The 17,535-nt window shown below is 38.8% G+C and overlaps 1 protein-coding gene across 1 annotated transcript in view; it reads right to left on the bottom strand.

Moving 5' to 3' along the window:
* ABI3BP (ABI family member 3 binding protein) overlaps positions 1-17,535 on the bottom strand; it is a 167,025-nt gene that overhangs the window by 20,801 nt on the left and 128,689 nt on the right. Inside the window, exons 37-41 of the mRNA XM_089512385.1 lie at positions 16,439-16,504; positions 13,623-13,697; positions 8,799-8,906; positions 5,069-5,179; positions 34-165 (exon numbers count right to left, since the gene is read on the bottom strand). Of these exons, the coding sequence (XP_089368511.1) occupies positions 34-165; positions 5,069-5,179; positions 8,799-8,906; positions 13,623-13,697; positions 16,439-16,504 (492 nt within the window). The remainder of the gene's footprint in view (positions 1-33; positions 166-5,068; positions 5,180-8,798; positions 8,907-13,622; positions 13,698-16,438; positions 16,505-17,535) is intronic.

Here is a 17,535-nt window from a genome sequence, read left to right as displayed (position 1 = left end):
GAACATCAACAAATATGGAACAATAATTCTTACTATAATCTGGAGAAGATGCTGCTGTAGGTGGCTTTTTATGTGAACTTGTTTTTGCAAGACTAGTTGGCCCAGTAGGCTTTATTGGGGAAGATGCTGTGGAAAATGAAGAAGCTCGTGGTATCAAGACATTTCCTGTTTGAAAATAAAAGTAAATCTGAACATCAAGTTGAAATTACTGTAACCTTGATTCTATATGGTAAACTAACAGGGCATACAAAATATTTTATTTCTTCAGAAATCCACTCCAGTCACTCTAAAGATACACAGGCAGACAGAGAGTCAACACAGTGTATAAAGTGTTCAAATTTTAAGTTGAATTTGCTTAATCAGAGATATCTATCAATCAAGTATGCATGCAACCTTCTAATATTCTTTTGATTTATTTCTTCCATAAGCCAAATAATGAAAGGGTTGTCCTATTAAGTTAAAGAAAGGGCAAGCAGAGTGTGGCCTGGGGCTGCATGTGCCCTCCCCCTCCCCCTCTCTGCACCCCATCCCACACACTGGAGGATCCTATTTTATTTGCCTTGGGATTGTTATTGGATGTTTGATTGCATTTGAGCATTTGGAGCATTTTTTACATTTTAAAGGTCCAGCTGGGCCTTTTTGCAGAAACAGTTCTAAAAAAAAGGTGGACACACACACATACACACAATGCCCCAAATGATAATTCAGTTGTGTGAAGGAAACAATGGGGATCAGGGTCTCCTGTATTTTGAGGGGTAGAGGAGATGTGACCCCTTAACCTCAGGCTCTTGACCACCCCTGGATCCATGAACATAAATGTAAGTCTTTTGTGTTTATACCAAGAAACAAATATAAACTGGGTATGTATTCAAATCCACATTGGAATTTACATTTCTGTGTAGATGCCATTGATTTACATTTAACTGCTTGCAGTGGAATGTCTTAAAGTGCATGTGAATATGTGTTCTTTGCTCCCATTCTGAAAGAATTTGTCACATATAAATAATAGTACAGTGTGCCCATGTGATACCTTTGATTAAGATGAATAGAGGGAGTATATTAAAATTCTTGTCCTGCCAACAAAAATTCAGAAGCTGGTAGTAAGTTTATTAAAATGTTTGATTACTCCCTTCTTTTGGATGTCAAATATTTTTACATGATGAAGGAAAGAAAAATGAGATGTTTTTAAAAGGGGGGAAATATCCAATCAGTCTGCATAAGAAAAAAAACAAACCCTCCTTACATTTCTTACACTTCAGACCTGAAATGTTCACTCTTGAGAAATGTACATTTCCATATGATGGTCTTGCTCTCCTTCTCAAGAATTTATCAGAGTTCCTAACATATATTTAAACTGGCTTCATGGTTTAGACAAAGAACAGAGTATCTAAAATTATTGAGAGTTTAGTATAAAGGTATTAACTGTTTAGTATGTTATACGGTTGGTTCTCAATATCTGTAGTCTTGCCATCTGCAGATCTGAGCATCCACAGACAGCAAGCCCCATTGTTCCCCATGGCTGTGCATGCACATGACCACTCTAGCAAGTGTGTGCACATTGTGCAACCATTAGGAAGAATGGGATTTGAGGTCCTATTTTTTTTTGTATCTGCACAGGCGTGTGTGTGTGTCCAGAATGGATCCCCCATGGACATGGAAGTCTGACTGTAATTGGAAGGAAATAGGGTGAAAGATCCTGCATCGGGAGGCATACAAGATCATGTTTCTGTAGGAATGTTTCCCAGTGCTAGACCCTTAAACCAGCTTTGTAAGCAGTATTGCTTACCTCCAGCATGGCCATTTCCATTTGGTCAGAGACTGGGGGGATGAGCAGGGAACTGCTGACTTATATTCATGTTGCTGCATGTGCTTGCAGGAGTCATCCACAGTGACTTCTGGGAGGCCTTGGGAAGTTACTGAAGATGATGTCCTTACATGGAAATGGCCATTTTTGGGGGCGAGGGAGGAACTGTTCTGCTTACAAGGTGTAAGGGGGGGTGGGGGTTGCATGATTGGAAAAGGATTCTGACCTCTGCAACAGCAAAAAAAGTGATTTGCAATTGTGTTATGTACAATTTACACCACTGTAAGACACTAATGGGATGACAGGTATAATTTCAATAAATTAAATTAAAATAAAAAACAGCTTGGGGAAATTTGGGGATACAGTTGGCCCTCTGTATCCACAGATTCTTTGTTCAACCATCCATGGCTTGAAAATGTTCAATATATATATATATAATTTCCAAAAAACAAACTTTGATTTTGCCATTTCATGTAAGGGACACTATTTTACTAACCCATTGTATTTAATGGGATTTGAGCATCCACAGATTTTGGTATCCATAGGGTGGGTGCATAAGTCCTGGAAAAAAAACCCCAGCAGATACCAAGGGCTCACTGTATATTATATTCTAATGCCAATTTTGACATGTGGACTGAGTTGGATGGCCAGGAGCTCATACTCTGTTGTTGCATTTCCTTACCCACTAAACTGCTGCTATGTAGATGTGGCTTGTTACATAGTATTTTCCCAGTTAAGCAATATTTCTCAAACATTGTAAGCATTGCAGGAATTAAGTGGGTAGATTTATGTGATCAGCCTTGCCTACCTGACTGTGATATTCCCTGTCTCATTCAACAACACTACTTCCTTTTCATATTTGTACACTAAGATCAACCATTACATCATCATACACTTCTGTGTTTTTGTCTACAAACAGAAAACTCTCTAGTTATGAAATAAGCCATTATTTTCTTTTCCTATATATCTGATGCTTACCATCGTTCTCTTTGTTTCACCTGGGAGCTATGGTCCAAACATCCTAGTCTGTCTCCTAAACTGTCTAAAATCCTAATTCAAATGAATCCAAAATAACCCAGATTTTCTGGATGCTGAAGGCATTTCACAAGACAAAGAAACATCTAATGTCTGGATTCTAGCAAAAACTATTTCCATTCCATTTCAATTGTCTGGATGTTTTTAAACAGAGGCTTGATGATCATCTGTGGGCAGTGCTTTCATTGTGTATTCCTGAATGGCAGAAGTTTGGACTGGATGGCCTTTGTGGTCTCTTCCAATTCTATGGCGGGATACAAACCGCCGCTTTGTGGCGCTTCCCCGCCGCCGCCGTTTGCTCCGCGCGGGAGCTGCAGCAGCCAAACCGCGCGGCTCCCGCGCGGAGCAAAAAAGAAGCTCCAAAATGGAGCTTCTTTCTGAGTCGCGTTTGCAACGTAGCGAGGCGCCAGGGGCGCACTCACTACGTCACAAAGGACGCGACGCGTACGGACGCTCAGCGTCCGATACGTCAAGATGGCTGCGCCCGTATGAACAGGGCGCTGCCATCTTGTACGTATTCAATACATATTAGGGTTAGGGGGGTGCGGAAGCACCGCCCCTTCCTAACCCTAGTACGTATTGATGACGTACTATTTGGCGGTTTGTATCCCGCCTATGATTCTACAATTTGTACTTTTCACTAAAAAAAAGTGCATTGGTACGCTAACAACACCACAGAAAAACAAGTGAACAATAAAATGATTAAACTATTGGAAAAACAAATTAAACAATTGTTGTTGTTGTTAACTGCTGTCAAAGCAACTTTTACTTATGGTATCCCTATCAATGAGAGACCTCCAGATCATCTGCCATCAATAGCCCTGCTTAAGTCTTCTTCAGGGCTATAGACTCAGGTTTGTGGCTTCCTAGACTGGATCTATTTTTTTGGAATATGGCCTTCCTCTTTTCCTACTGTCTTTTACCTTACCAGTCATTATTGTCTTTTCTAGGGAGTCTTGTCTTCTCATGATATGGTTTCTATTTTGGCTATCATGTGATGTACACGTACACAGGCACTTCTTGGGTGGCTTGAAGAATGCGTTTGCAATGAACAAACTGTTGGCTCCACAAAATTCAATCAGTCACTCTCATGTTTCATATCTTGATCTTAGGCAAATTTTCCTACAATTTTTGATTCTGTACTATTTCCTGTTTTTGCATTAACAAGATGTCCTGTTTTGCTACATGATCAATTTGTTCTTGGACTCTAGTACAGAATCTTTCAATTTCTTCTTCTTCTGTCTCTGTAGCTGGAGCATAAACTTGGATTATGGTTATATTGATGGGGTTTCCCTGAAGCCTTATTGATATGATCCAGTCAGACTTTGCCTTATATCCTCTGGTTGCTCCTTACTACATCTCTCCTCACTATGAATGCCGGCATATTTCTTCTTAGGTTTTCATTTCCTGTGTAAAACACTGTGTAATCATCTGACAAAAAGTCCAATTCCTCTCCACTTTAGCTCATTCAACCAAAGTATTGCAATGTTGATACATTCAATTTCTTGTTTTACTATGTCTAGATTCTATATTATGTGTTGTGCAGCTTTGGATTCTGAGCTTGTCAATAGCTGAATGCCTTTTTGGATTGTGCTCAGTTGTGCCATTAGCCACAGCACTACTCATAGTTGTCCTAGCTCATCAAAAGCCATCAGACCTGGGAGTTCCATCTTCTGGCACTACCTCTTATTTCATTTTGGATCGTGTCATCATAGGATTTTGGTGCTAGAAGACATTCAAAATGAGTTTACTGTGCCTATTTTTGTGCAGTATTAACAAGTATTAGCTATGGTGCCACTGTTGTTGACTCTGAGAAATACTCCACCAGTGTCACCAGCCACTACTGCTGCTGCCCAGTAGCTGTTTGGCACATTTAATCTAGCTCTTCAGCAAAAGTCTGTCTGATCAGAGACGCTACCAGCAACACTGCTGCCATTAGTATAACTTCATGCCTCACAGGAGCATGTAATCCCACCACTTGGAAAGGTAGTAAAACAAATTCATTTAGAAGCTGGAAGACATATGTCTTCATGCCTTCCTAAAAGCATAGAGAGTAGGAACTGATCGCAATTCTAAGGGCACTCCCTCCCACGATCTGCAAACAAATGAAAGTACCACTGGATGTAGGAAAGCTCTTGGGAACAACAAAAGAGAACTGTCTTACGTTTGAACATAAACAATAAATAAAAGTATAAATACATAAATTCACTCCTGGAAAATTTTACATACCCGAACGCCCAGGTTTACCAGTCACAGTGTTTGGTGGCAAAGGTTTTCTTCGAACTGGTGTAGGTTTGGCAGGAACTAAGGGAGGTCGTGGAGGGTCAGGTGGTGTAGCTACTGTATAACGTTACAAGATACCACTGTTAACGGAGGAACTCTCACACCACGTAATCAGAAAGAGAAAAATGGCTAATAGCTACACTTCTCAAGCAAAAATTTAAGGCATGAGCTTCAGCGATAAGAACTGCAAAAGAACACAAAACATATACAGGGAAGAGCTGAAAGGGGTTATTTTGAGCTTTTTCATTTCTTGCATGAAAGTATGCATGCTTTCAGCATTAGACCAAATAACAGCATAGCAAGGCAGCTAAGCCAGTTCACCAAAATGTATGCTTCTTGTTCAGTTAAAAACCTTTATAGTGTTTTGGCATGGTATTATATTGAGGGAATATACAATTATCTGTTGTAATTAAATGGTGTTAGTAAGACAGTTAGACCAAGGTAAGAACAATGCTCATTGTTTTCTATGGATATAACCACTACTGAAATTAGAATAAATCATAGAATCATTGAATCAGAAGAGACCACAAGGGCAATTCAGTCCAACCCCCATCATGCAGGAATACACAGTCAAAGCACTCTCAACAAATGGCCATTCAGTCTCTGTTTAAAAACCTCCAAAGAAGAAGAATGATGAAGCAAGTGGAAAAGTAGTGACCTTAGGAATGGATCAGTGAGGGGTCATTGCCAAAGAGCTTTTAACCAATGTGTACTGGAACCAGGACTCATGGGGTCACTCTTGGACTCTCCTAATCCCCACAGCAACTGAAGGGGAAATGGGGTTCCCCAGCTATGATGTATTGCTATAAACCAGTGGTTCCCAACCACTGGTCCTCAAGATGTTTTGGATGTCAGCTCCCATAATTCCTGCATGTTGGTCAAGTTGGCTGGGACTTCTGGAATCTGAAGTCCAAAACAAATGGAGAACCAAAGGTTGGGAACCACTGCTATAAACTATCTCTGTTTTAATCTAAAGTATTAGAAAGTGGCTGTAAAAATATCTATTCCTCATACAGATGAATATTTATAGAAACAATTTTAAATTAACACAATGAGCTGCACTTTTGTATTCTTCATGGGGCTATAGGTACTCTGCATTTAATATGTAATTCTTTTCCACCAGGAGAATTTCATGTCTAGGTGGTCTGCATTTCTGGTTTGCTGAATTACATACACGCAGTAGAGGAATAGCTGGCTTGCAATGTCTCAGATATAGCAGCATCTTGTGTTCAGTAAGCCATCTATATTGCTGCCTACAGCAGTTTTTAATAAAAAATATATTTCCCATCTTCTGCCCACTGTCATGCCCAACTAGCATGCTTATGCAAGGGGCCAAAGAAGAACCGTATGTTTTCAGAGGCAGAAGTAACTGTACTCACTTTGATTCCAGGAGTTGCAATAATGAAATAAGAATACTTAAATTTCATTTGGTCCTAATTCTTCATAGACCTATTTTATGCTGCAATTCCTTAATTAATAAATGATACAATTATTCCTTTGCTTAAGTGGATATCTTAACTGCCAGCAGTTGTCTTTTTTGCACAAATAATGAATCCCACTGTCCTTTACCAGGATTTTTTTAAAAAATTGTAGTTAACCATTTTAAAAGCCTTTGTTTCCATGCACTCTTTCCAAGCTTTAATGCTAAATAGAATTCAATCAGACAAGCTTTCAAAACGCATCAGTATAAAAACAAGCTCATGCATAGCTTCAGAGATATTGTAATACATGAATGAAAGACCAGAAAACAGAAATGCCAAGGCAGTACTTAGTACCAATATGATGGATGCAAATTAATATCATTTTTTCTGCAGAAGGACACCTGTTCCTAACATTATTATAAATTGATTTTATTTCTTGAATTTATACCAGTTATATCAATTATCAATTATGTAATTAAATAATGTTTAATTATGACTTCAGTTTGCAAACACTTATTGGAGAGTAAGTCACAAGACTCAATGAAATTTCCCCTTTCAGGGCTGTTAATTTGTTAACCAATATTTTGTACTAGATGACTCCAGTAGTCTGGAGCCTAAAAATTATAAGCACCATGTGGCAAAGGACATTCTGGCTCCTTGGTCCCTTTGTAACTCCCTGTGGCTCTGTTCCTAGGGAATGGGAAATGTTTAGAACCAGTGAGGATGCAGAATTCTAAAGACTGTGTTATGTCTGGAAAATCAGTGTGTAAAGGGATCGAGCATATCTGAAACTAAATGAAAGAAAGAAGTTGGTAACACAAGCTTTTGCAGACTGTAATTTATTTGAGTATGCATCTGAGAAATAGACTCAAGTCTATGAAAGCTCTTGCTATCTGTGTCTTTCTTTCAGTTAATCTCAAGATCCCTTTACACAAATAGGGTTGTAGTGAGGGAAGCTACACATGAAACAACATTCAAGACTAATCTGGCTCCCTTTAGTGCATGCAAAAGTGCCTAATGACCTAAATCCAAGATTTCACTTAGTGGCGTTCTGTTGGTGATGGAGGAAGGGTAAAGAACTTCAATTTACTCCTGTCACCTTGTACTTTCTGGTGCAATGTCCTATGCTGTTGGAAGACTTTCCAGAACAGCATGAAAAGTGTTCCTGTGTTGTGTGGACAAAGGGAAAATGAGAAAAATTCCACACTACCATTTCCTCCAGTAGTAAGCTTTTTCTAGATCCTGATTATCTCTACTAGTGGAAAGAGTTCTTCTCCATTTACAGAGAAACAAGTTCATTTTTCTATAAATTTTCTATTTTAGGCATTCTTCAATAGGCAACAAAATGCATTTAATAGTGACAATAAAGCATTGAAAGCTTAGGCCTTTTTTACTTCATTCATGAAACAGGTTCAACACATTGCAGAGCAAACAGACGTCCTGCTCACTTCTCTGTCCTATACTCTGCAAAGATTAACCACAGAGGAAAATAGAAAAAATTATATGTCATGTTCCATCACAGGATCAGGAACATTGATAAAAATAAATAAATAAATAAATAAATAAATAAATAAATAAATAAATATTATAGTCATATTGGCCTAAATCCAATGTGAGGCTTGTGGTAGTATTAACAGTTTTCAATCCTACCAAACATAGCTCTTTCTAAGGCTTAGGAATTTTTGGTACAGCTAAAAAATGCGACTTACCTTGCCCAGTTTGAATCCTTTTCCAATGCCGCCTCCTGCCTAAAACCTGGCTAGAAGCTCAGCTAGCTGTTTTCCAAGTTGGGAGCTTCCCAGCTTTGCAAATCAGCCAGTTGAGTTTGGATTCTAGCCAGGTTTTCGATGGGTTTTAGGTGGGAGGCAGCATTGGTGGCAAAATGCAAGTGATAATATCCAGCTGCATCTCATCATGTCTCATTTTTAGCTGTGCGAAAAACTCCTTAGAATCTACTCTGGAGTTTCCCCGACATCCAGAACAGGTATTTTTGGGTGAAGATGGGCTAAAGGAAAATGATGGATTGTCCCCTTCTGCTTGCACTCATGGAAGCTTCTTCAGAAAGCACACCAAAAATATTTCTTTGATTTTTTGCCCATTCTGCCAAGAGCCTTCCCACCTCTCTCTGTGTGAGAGAGCGAGAGATTGAGAGATCTTCAAGACGTGAACATGTTCACAAGTCTATGAATGTTATCATTTTAAAACTTATATCTTAAACTATTTATGTTGCTGGAGAAAGAAAAAAGTAATCTTACCAGGGTCTGATTTTTTTCTTACAACTGAGGAATGAAGTGATGTGTTGGAGCTTATACTAGAACTTGTGCTGGAAAGCCTGACAGCATCTTGGTTGGTTAATTTGTCACCTGTGAGGGAAAAAAAATTAAATACATGTACTACAGAAAATGTCCAGACAAAGTTATCTAACCTAGTGAATTTCTACAAACTACACAGAAAGACCAATGAGTGTAGCCAGTCATCTAATGGCAAGTGTACATTATACATATTAAGTCCCGTAAATCCATAATTTTACCAATCCCTCAAATATGTGGACTGTTTGCAAGCTTGAAAAGTTCAAAATTCAGAGTTAGGATAAATAAGAACATTAAGTTGATAAAATATTACAAAATTTATCCAGAATTGTCTGGGCTGATGTTATTTTGATTATAATTTGAATGAAACAAATGTCTGACTTGTAACACCTAAAGTGTGTAAAATCTGTTTCACACCAAGTTCCTTGCAAAGTAGACCAAAACCAGGAACTTAAAAACCCCCACACCCACCAGGCCCTGAAGTTTGCCAGTCATTGGTTGAAAATGTTCATGATGTCAACCTAAGACTAAATATCAAGTCTGGTCAAAATAGAATGAGTGTATATATTAGAGCATTCATTCATTCAATCAATCAATCTTACCCCCCCCCCCCCCCCCCCGAATTCTGAAGTGTTTTGCTTGGGAGACACTTGATGTAGCTGTTAATCTCCACTTTTCTGGAGCAGCCCTATGTAAAGCACATTACAATAGTCTAACTGAAAGGTAACTAAGGCATGATGCCTCAATATCATTGGAGAGGCGGGGTGGTGATGATGATGATGATGATGATGATGATGACGACACATTGGCCAGATCTGCCTTCTCCAAGAAAGGGCACAGCTGGCACACTAGCTGAAACTGGGCAAAGGCAATTCTGGCCAATGCAGCGATCCGGTTTTCTAGGAGTGATGGGTCCAAGAGCACCTCCAAGCTGTAAACCTGTTTTACAGAGGGAGAGCAATCCCACCCAGAACATGCTGCAATCCCAATCCCAGGTTGGTTTTCCTACTGACCAGTAGCACTTCTGTTTTATCTGGATTAAGCATCAGGCTGCATCTGCACTGCAGAATTAATGCAATGTGACTATCATGGCTTAATGCTATGGAATTCTGAGATTTGTAGTTTTGTGAGATATTTAGCCTTCTCTGGTGCCCCAACAAACTACATATCCCAGGATTCCATAACATTGAGCCATGATATAAAGTGGTAACAAACTGCATTAATTCTGCAATATGGTAGCAGCCTCAGTCTATTCACCCACATCCAGTCCTTTACTGCCTTTATTGTAAATGTACATATCATTTATTGTAAGGAATGTTCCTTATGTGAGATCCAGACAACTTATTCCTAATAGGACTGGCAGGTGTCTCTTATTATAATGGACACCCCCATTTGAAAGTTGGAATTCTTTTCTTTTTTTATAGACCAAACTAGATACGATTTTTTGGGGGAAGTAGGCCCTTTATATAGGCAGACATGTGTACATCACAAAAGTCAAGAATCTGTTAATTTTACAAGGAAATACATGGCTTAGGTTAACTGAAATCTATACTTTCATTTGGTATTTAGGTATAATACAAACTTGTTAATAGCTTCTGTCAGTCCTGCACGTCATGAATTTCGACTGTCTCTTATTGCTATTTTAAAAACCTAGCAACACTAGTTTCAGTAGCTATATCTTCCATATTCAGTGAGTTATTTATTTTAACACTCAGCTTTCTTTCAATGAGATTTAGGTAGTACATATGTGTTGCTGTTGTTTGCCCATTTTTATTCCCACAAAAATTCTATGTGAGAGGTGCGTTTTAGAGACAATAAAAGGGCCAATGACACACAGTGGATTACGCAGCTGAGTGGAGTTTTGAACCTGGGTCTCTCCAATCCTAGTCTAATTCTCTGATTACTATAACAAAGTGTCTCCAAACAGTTTTGGCAATCTCCATTCTCCCTCACTAATCCCTGCAACATTTCTAAATCCTGGAAGAGGGTTCTTAGGGGAATGGTAGAAGAAGGGAGTGTGAGAAAGTCACTTTCTGTCCATCCAGTGCTGCCAGAAAGTTTCTGTATCCAAATCCACAGATGCAGAGATCTTTCTCCTTTGAATGCTGTGCTTTTAATCTGAGAAAATGTTATTGTGGTTTTAATTTGTAACTAGCTGGAGTGTCACCATCAGGAAAACACAAGGAATTTTAAGACAAAGTTTTATTCATGAGACAGACATTCTGATTTAATTACCTGACACCAGGATGCTGTATGAGGATTGTGTTTGTGCTGATCCCTTGACTAATCCCTGTAAATCCACACATCAGACTGCCAGTCCAAATGGCAGACTGTGAAGGGAACAGTGTGGAAAACACACAGCATCTCTGATCCTCTTTTGCGGAATGGAATTTTTCCTTCTGTACGTCTGGTTGATCATCACACCACACAACTAGCAGTATGAGAAGGTGCTATGTTCTAATATTTATATACTTATCAAAGCCTATGTAGAAATCAGTCATGAATGATTACTTTTGCTAAACCAAGTTGACACTTAACAGAAACTTTAATTGTGTTTTGATCTATTCCATTTGTATAACTTGTATCTTTTTCTGGATGATATTACATAAAGAACAAATAAATGAACATAGCTGGGAAATGGAAAACTGAAGTCCATCACCATTCTAAAACTGATTTTTTTTTTTAAAAAAAATGAAGACAATCTTTAACTGGCATTATTGAGCAGGGCCCCAGCACCATGGCAGACCCCTTTATTGATGCCTGCTCTGAGCTGCTGCATCTAACTTGGAATTTCAAGCAGCATCGGGTGGTACTGCTCTGGGGCATTATGAGAATTTAAAAGGGCTAGACACCCAGGCATGCAGTGGTGTTAGAAAAATGCTATCATCACAAGATAAATTGTCAAGGCCAACTTAAAGAGGAGGGAGGCACAACAGGAAATTTTGCCCAGGGATCTCCCAAATACATACCAAGCCCTGGTCGTTGGTTCATTGGACATATCACCTAGCAAGAAGATGCCTAGATCCATGTGCTGTGCCAAATGAGTGTCAAAAAGCCACCGTGGCATCTAGGGTGCCCTTTTCGTGGTGCAAAATGGAGCCGCTTTTTGTGGCTTCTTTTTGCGCTGCGGAAGGGCCAATCTAGGAAAGGATCTGAGGAAAGGCGTAGCATGGAACTGCCCTTAGGGGCCATCTGTTGAGCCCCTTACTTCACATTTCCTAGTCCAGACATAGATGTTTATCACACTATACTCTTAAAGTGCTACTATTCCACTTTGACTCCTCTAGCTGCCTCCTGTTGCATTCTGGGATTGGCAGTTTTAAGGAGGAGTATTTAGAATTCTCAGGCAGAGAACTTCTCTGCCTGAGAATTCTAAATACCCCTCCTTAAAACTGCAAATCCCAGAATGCAACAGGAGGCAGCTAGAGGAGTCAAAGTGGAATAGTAGCACTTTAAGAGTATAGTGTGATAAACATCACAAAGTTTGAAAGATGGAAAAATATGTATTTTTTTCAGCTCTATGTAAAACAGAAATAGGGATCATGTGGACTACCATACGTTGTTGGGTTGTAATTCCCACCGGCTCTGGGCAGAATAGTTAATGTTGAAGGGTGATAGGAGCTGCATTCCACCAACTTCTAAAGGGTCATATATCCCCCACTGCAATAGGTTTTGTCAATTAAATTTTTTCAGCTTCTAAAAGAATAGCATCATGGCATGAAAATAAAATGATGAGGCACATGCTTATATGTCTTATTTTATTTTAAATCTTTATTAATTCAGTGCTTCTGAATGATTCAGCTTGTTGATACTTGACTATCTTTAAAAGTTCTATCCTATTCCTACTAAAACATTTGCTAGTAACATTTCCTTTGATTTGGCAATGCTTATTAATAACTGCCAGCAGTATACAAGAAGACTACATAAAGGTCACTAGCCAAATTACTAAGCAAAAACAGTTATTACATCTGAGAGTATGGAATAATTTACCTAACATCATTTGGAACAAGCTTTAAAATCCAAGCAACCTGACCTATTTAACACAGTTTATCCCCATTAATTCTCCATATAATTGTAAAAATTTATTTGTACTATCTTCATAACCTGTGATGGAACTTCATTTTTCAGACAGCAATTAACTGAAACACAAGATTTCATCTGTCAACCCACCCCTGAGCACATTGAATGGTAATTACATTAAATCCAGAAACTAAATGCATTATTAATAAGTAAGCTTCCATTATTTCAGTTTGATTTTCTTTGAGTTAACTGCACTTAGGATTGCATCCAATTCACAGTTTTACTAAGTATAAAAATAATATATATACAATTCTGACATTCAACAGGTCTATCTAATCTAGTTCAACTGTTGCTGTTACGTGTTTTCAAGTTTTGATTTATGATTATTCTAAAATGAAACTATCATGGGATTTTCTTGACAAGATTTGTTCGGGGGGGGGGGGTTGTCTTTGCTTTCTTCTGAGGTGTGACTTTCCTAAGGCCACCTAGGGGGTTTCCACAGCTGAACAGGGATTTGAACCAGAGTCATAGCCATATGTTTCTAGTCATAGCCCAGTGCTTAAACTACCACACCACTCTGGCTGTCCCAGTTCAGTTAGAAACATTAAACACTTAAGTGTCTTTCGACAGAGAGAGGGAGGGAGGAAGGTAACCGAAGAGAAAGAAAAGAAGAGACACAAAATGGAACAGAAACTCAACTGATCTTGTTCATCTCAGGGACAATAGTTAAGAATACCATGTAAATATTACCTCTTGATGGTTTATTCCATGTTGGTCCTCCAGGTGTTCGTGTTCTACCTGGAACAGGTGTTGTTTTACTTACAACTGAAAGGACAAGAACACCAAATGGTGGCAAGTCATTTTTTTACTATTATAAAACTTGTACTGTTTGCTCTAAGTAGGAAAGAAATTTTATGGATACATGTTTGTTAGGTTCTCTCTTTCTGTAAAAAAAAAGAAAAAAAGAAAAAAGAAAAGCCACTGTTTGATTTTGGGGGGAGGGTCTGGTTTCCCTCTCCATATTACAGACTACTCAATTCCTCATCTTTCAGTCATAGTTTGACAGTCTGAAAGGCCTATCATAGTGAAGAGTGGAATCTTCTTGCATCTCAGTCCAATCCATTGTTGTGGCCAAACTCAGAAACATGTAAGTTTATTGCACACCATTTTCAGAGTGTTCTGGGCATGGGTTGGGATTGGCACGCAACGTGTGAGAATGGGTGTTACCGCACAGGAGAATACCATCAATGCTGCCAGGAGTCCCCAAGCGGTTCCCTATCCATGTTATGGCAGCCGATTTTGAAGAACGAAGGTTAAATGCATCTGGTGCATGGCGCCCCCCTCACTGAATTGCTTCAGTGAATTGATTTAAGTGGGAACCAGGGTCATTTGAACTGGTTCAAACCGAATTGTGATTTGGTTTAAAAGGTAGTGGGAATGAGGTCTCAGAAGACTCTGTTCTGTCTTCATAGGTTGGGTCTGGTCTCCTTGATGTGACCTTTACCCTTACAGGACTTCTCTTCTGGTGGGACAGGTGTAGAATCAGAACAAACCTACTGTTCTGATTTGGATGGCCATATTGAAACAAACAAAAGCCTCAGTAATAATAACATTGAATGCAGGTGCTGCAAGGAGTGTTTTCAAGTTTCCAGGGGACCTACAAATTGTCAGTTGTATCTGATCTTAGATGTTTAAAGCACTCCCAAGCTAAAAGCTGGAGTGCTGAAACAAACACAATTTTGATAGGAATGCACTGTCTGGTTCTCGCCCAAACAGTGCTGTGGCCATTTGTGAAGAAAATCCTCCTGATGCAGTCCACACAATGCTTAAAGAAAGGTTATGAGGCCATAGGCTTTTGTGCTGATATTCTTCCGTCAAAAACTAAGCAGGAATGGAGTCCTTCTAGGAAACATTTATGACAAAGCTCCCTTATTATGTGACTAACTTTACTATCTACCCTTTAACTATTCTAATGTTTTAAAAAATACCTAATTGTGATTTTTTTTTTTTGTTAACTGCCTTCAGGTCAACTCCAACTCATGGTGATCCTGTCAATGAGACATCTCCAAGATACCCTATCCTCCTCTGTTCTACTCAGATCCTGTCTGTGGCCTTCCTGATTGAGTCCAGCCATCTGGCATGAGGTCTTTCTCTCTTTCTATTACTAATGTGTCCTGCTTTCTTATGTTATGTCTGTTTCATCATCTTGGCTTCAAAGGAGAGTTCAGGCTTGTTCTGTTCTAGGACCCATTTGTTTGTCTTTTGGGCTGTCCATGGTATTTTCAGTACTCTTCTCCACCACCACATCTCAAATGAGTTGATTTTCTTCCTATCTGATTTCTTCATTGTCCTGCTGTCACATCCATGGGGTTACAGTGACTTTCATGATTCTAACTTTAGTATTCCCTTGTATATCTTTACATTCTACGTGCGGCTGCCTTTGAAGAGTGTTCAGAAACTTCAGCTGGTCCAAAGAGCTGCAGCCAGGCTGTTAACTGATGCAGGTTACAGAGACACACAATGCCCCTATTGAAACAGCTCAATTGACTGCCAATTTGTTTCTAGGCACAATTGAAAGTGCTGGTTATGACCTATAAAGCCCAATATGGTTCAGGTCCACACTATTTTGAAGGCCATTTCTCCCTGTATGAAATGGCCCAGGCTCTGAGATCCTCCCTCCCACCACTATCATAAGCATAGTTGGTGGGGATGTAAGAGAGGGCCTTCTTGGTGGCTATTCCTAGACCTAGAACTCCCTTCCCAGGGAGGCCAGAATGGATCCCTCCTTATTGGCCTTCTCCTGGCAGGTTAAGACCTACTTGTTCAGACAGGCTTTTAAAACAGAATGTTTGTAAACGACAGGCTTGGGATGTTGTTTCATTTTAAAATGTGTGATACAGTTTTATCTTTTTAAAATGTATTTTATTCTTTTAATAGCTATCTATTTTAATATTGTAATAATTTAATTCCTTTTTAATACACCTCTTTTCTATGTTTTTAATTGTATTCTTTTAATATTGTGAAGCTGCTCTAAGTCCCAATTCTGGGAAAAGAGAGGGATATAAATAAACATAAAAACAACAACAACAACAACAACAACAATAACAATAATGTCTTTAGGATCTAGTCTAGTTGTTTCCCTGCATCCCTTCCCATTCCTAGTCTTCTTATTTCTTGATTGTAGTCTCCATTCTGGTCAATTTCTTTGTTAGCTAGATTAAAGTTATGTAGATCCTCTATGGTAATTATTTTTGTTTTCTTTATGTTCAGCTGTAAGCCTTCCTTTGCACTTTCTTCTTTAACTTTCTTTGATGATTTTCCCAAGGCTATCATGTTTTCTGCTAGTATTATGGTATCGTCTGTATATTTTAGATTGCTGATGTTCCTTCCTCCTATCTTCACTACACTATCTTCTGAGTCTAAACCTGCTCTTCTTGTGATATTTTCTGTTTACAGGTTGAACAAATAGGGAGAGTGCATGTAGGCTTGCCTGAACTCTTTGCCAACTGGGCAAACTGTAAAGACTAACTTACAAGAATATTTAAAAAGATATATATATATATTACCATGCCTGAAAGGTGATTTATCAGTTGTCTTAGGTTTCACTGTAGTGACATATAGTTTATGTGGTGCTATTAGAAAGAAATAAAAACATAGTTTAATTTTCAAGAACATGATAAATAGTAAAGAAAATATACAGTATGAAAGAGGCTCCAAATTCTACAACTTCAAGAAAAATGGGCATGTTTCACAATGTATAGAATTACCCAAGATCTATATGAAAGACTTATACAAATTTACAAAGCATTTATACAATCCAGACCACAATTTCTTTGCACACCACCCCTAGTCCAAATATTTGAGAAGTTATTAAACATGTCAAACATGTTTACAGCTCAAGGACTTCACCATTTCTCTAGACTTCATACTACACTCATATAACCCAGAGAACCACAGCATTCTTTATCATATCTTCATACATTGCATAAATGGTACCCTATAATGCTTTGGCTAAGACACTGAGCTGCAGTGTCCTAAGTAAATTCTAACCACATGCTTTTCTCATGAACACTGTAAGTAGCTTTAGGCAAGCAAATATTTCATTATTTCAGCTCTGAGAAAAATGAGGCTTGAAGCCCCCTCCCCTTCCCCAAACCTCATTTTCTTTATTAATTTTTTATTTTTTGCTTTAAAAAGATCCTAACCCCTCTCCCTTTGGGTGGGAGCAATTTTGCATGCCCCTTGGCTGTTTTAGGCCCAAGAGAGACTTTTTTCAGTCTGCATGTAAACCTGAAATTAAAATTTTTGAGGATGGAATGGGTAGCCCCTCTGAAATTCTGTGGGATAAATACAACCTCACAGCCCACAGAGTCGCCCACCCTTGCTTTAGGTCCTCATAATATGAGGATACCAGTACTGGTATCCTCATATTATCTACTTTACAAGGTTGTTATACTGATAATGTAAATAAAGTGTGACAAATATTGTAAATTGATTGACCAGTTAAGTGCTGGACTTATCTGTACAAAATGTAATGGGGGGAAAATCAATTCACATTCATAAACGCATGTGGAATTTGCCATAAGGCAGTAAATACACAGGGCATGCAACAACACTTGAAGAAGACATTCAGATTCCAAGGGGAAACTGAAAGGCAACTGCA

This window comes from Sceloporus occidentalis, unplaced genomic scaffold (genome assembly GCF_023333645.1).
Source record: "Sceloporus occidentalis isolate IW3139 unplaced genomic scaffold, rSceOcc1.0.p SCAF_2, whole genome shotgun sequence".
Lineage (NCBI taxonomy): Eukaryota > Metazoa > Chordata > Lepidosauria > Squamata > Phrynosomatidae > Sceloporus > Sceloporus occidentalis.
Note: the sequence above shows the minus strand (reverse complement) of the source record. Positions and strands in the feature narration are given on the sequence as shown.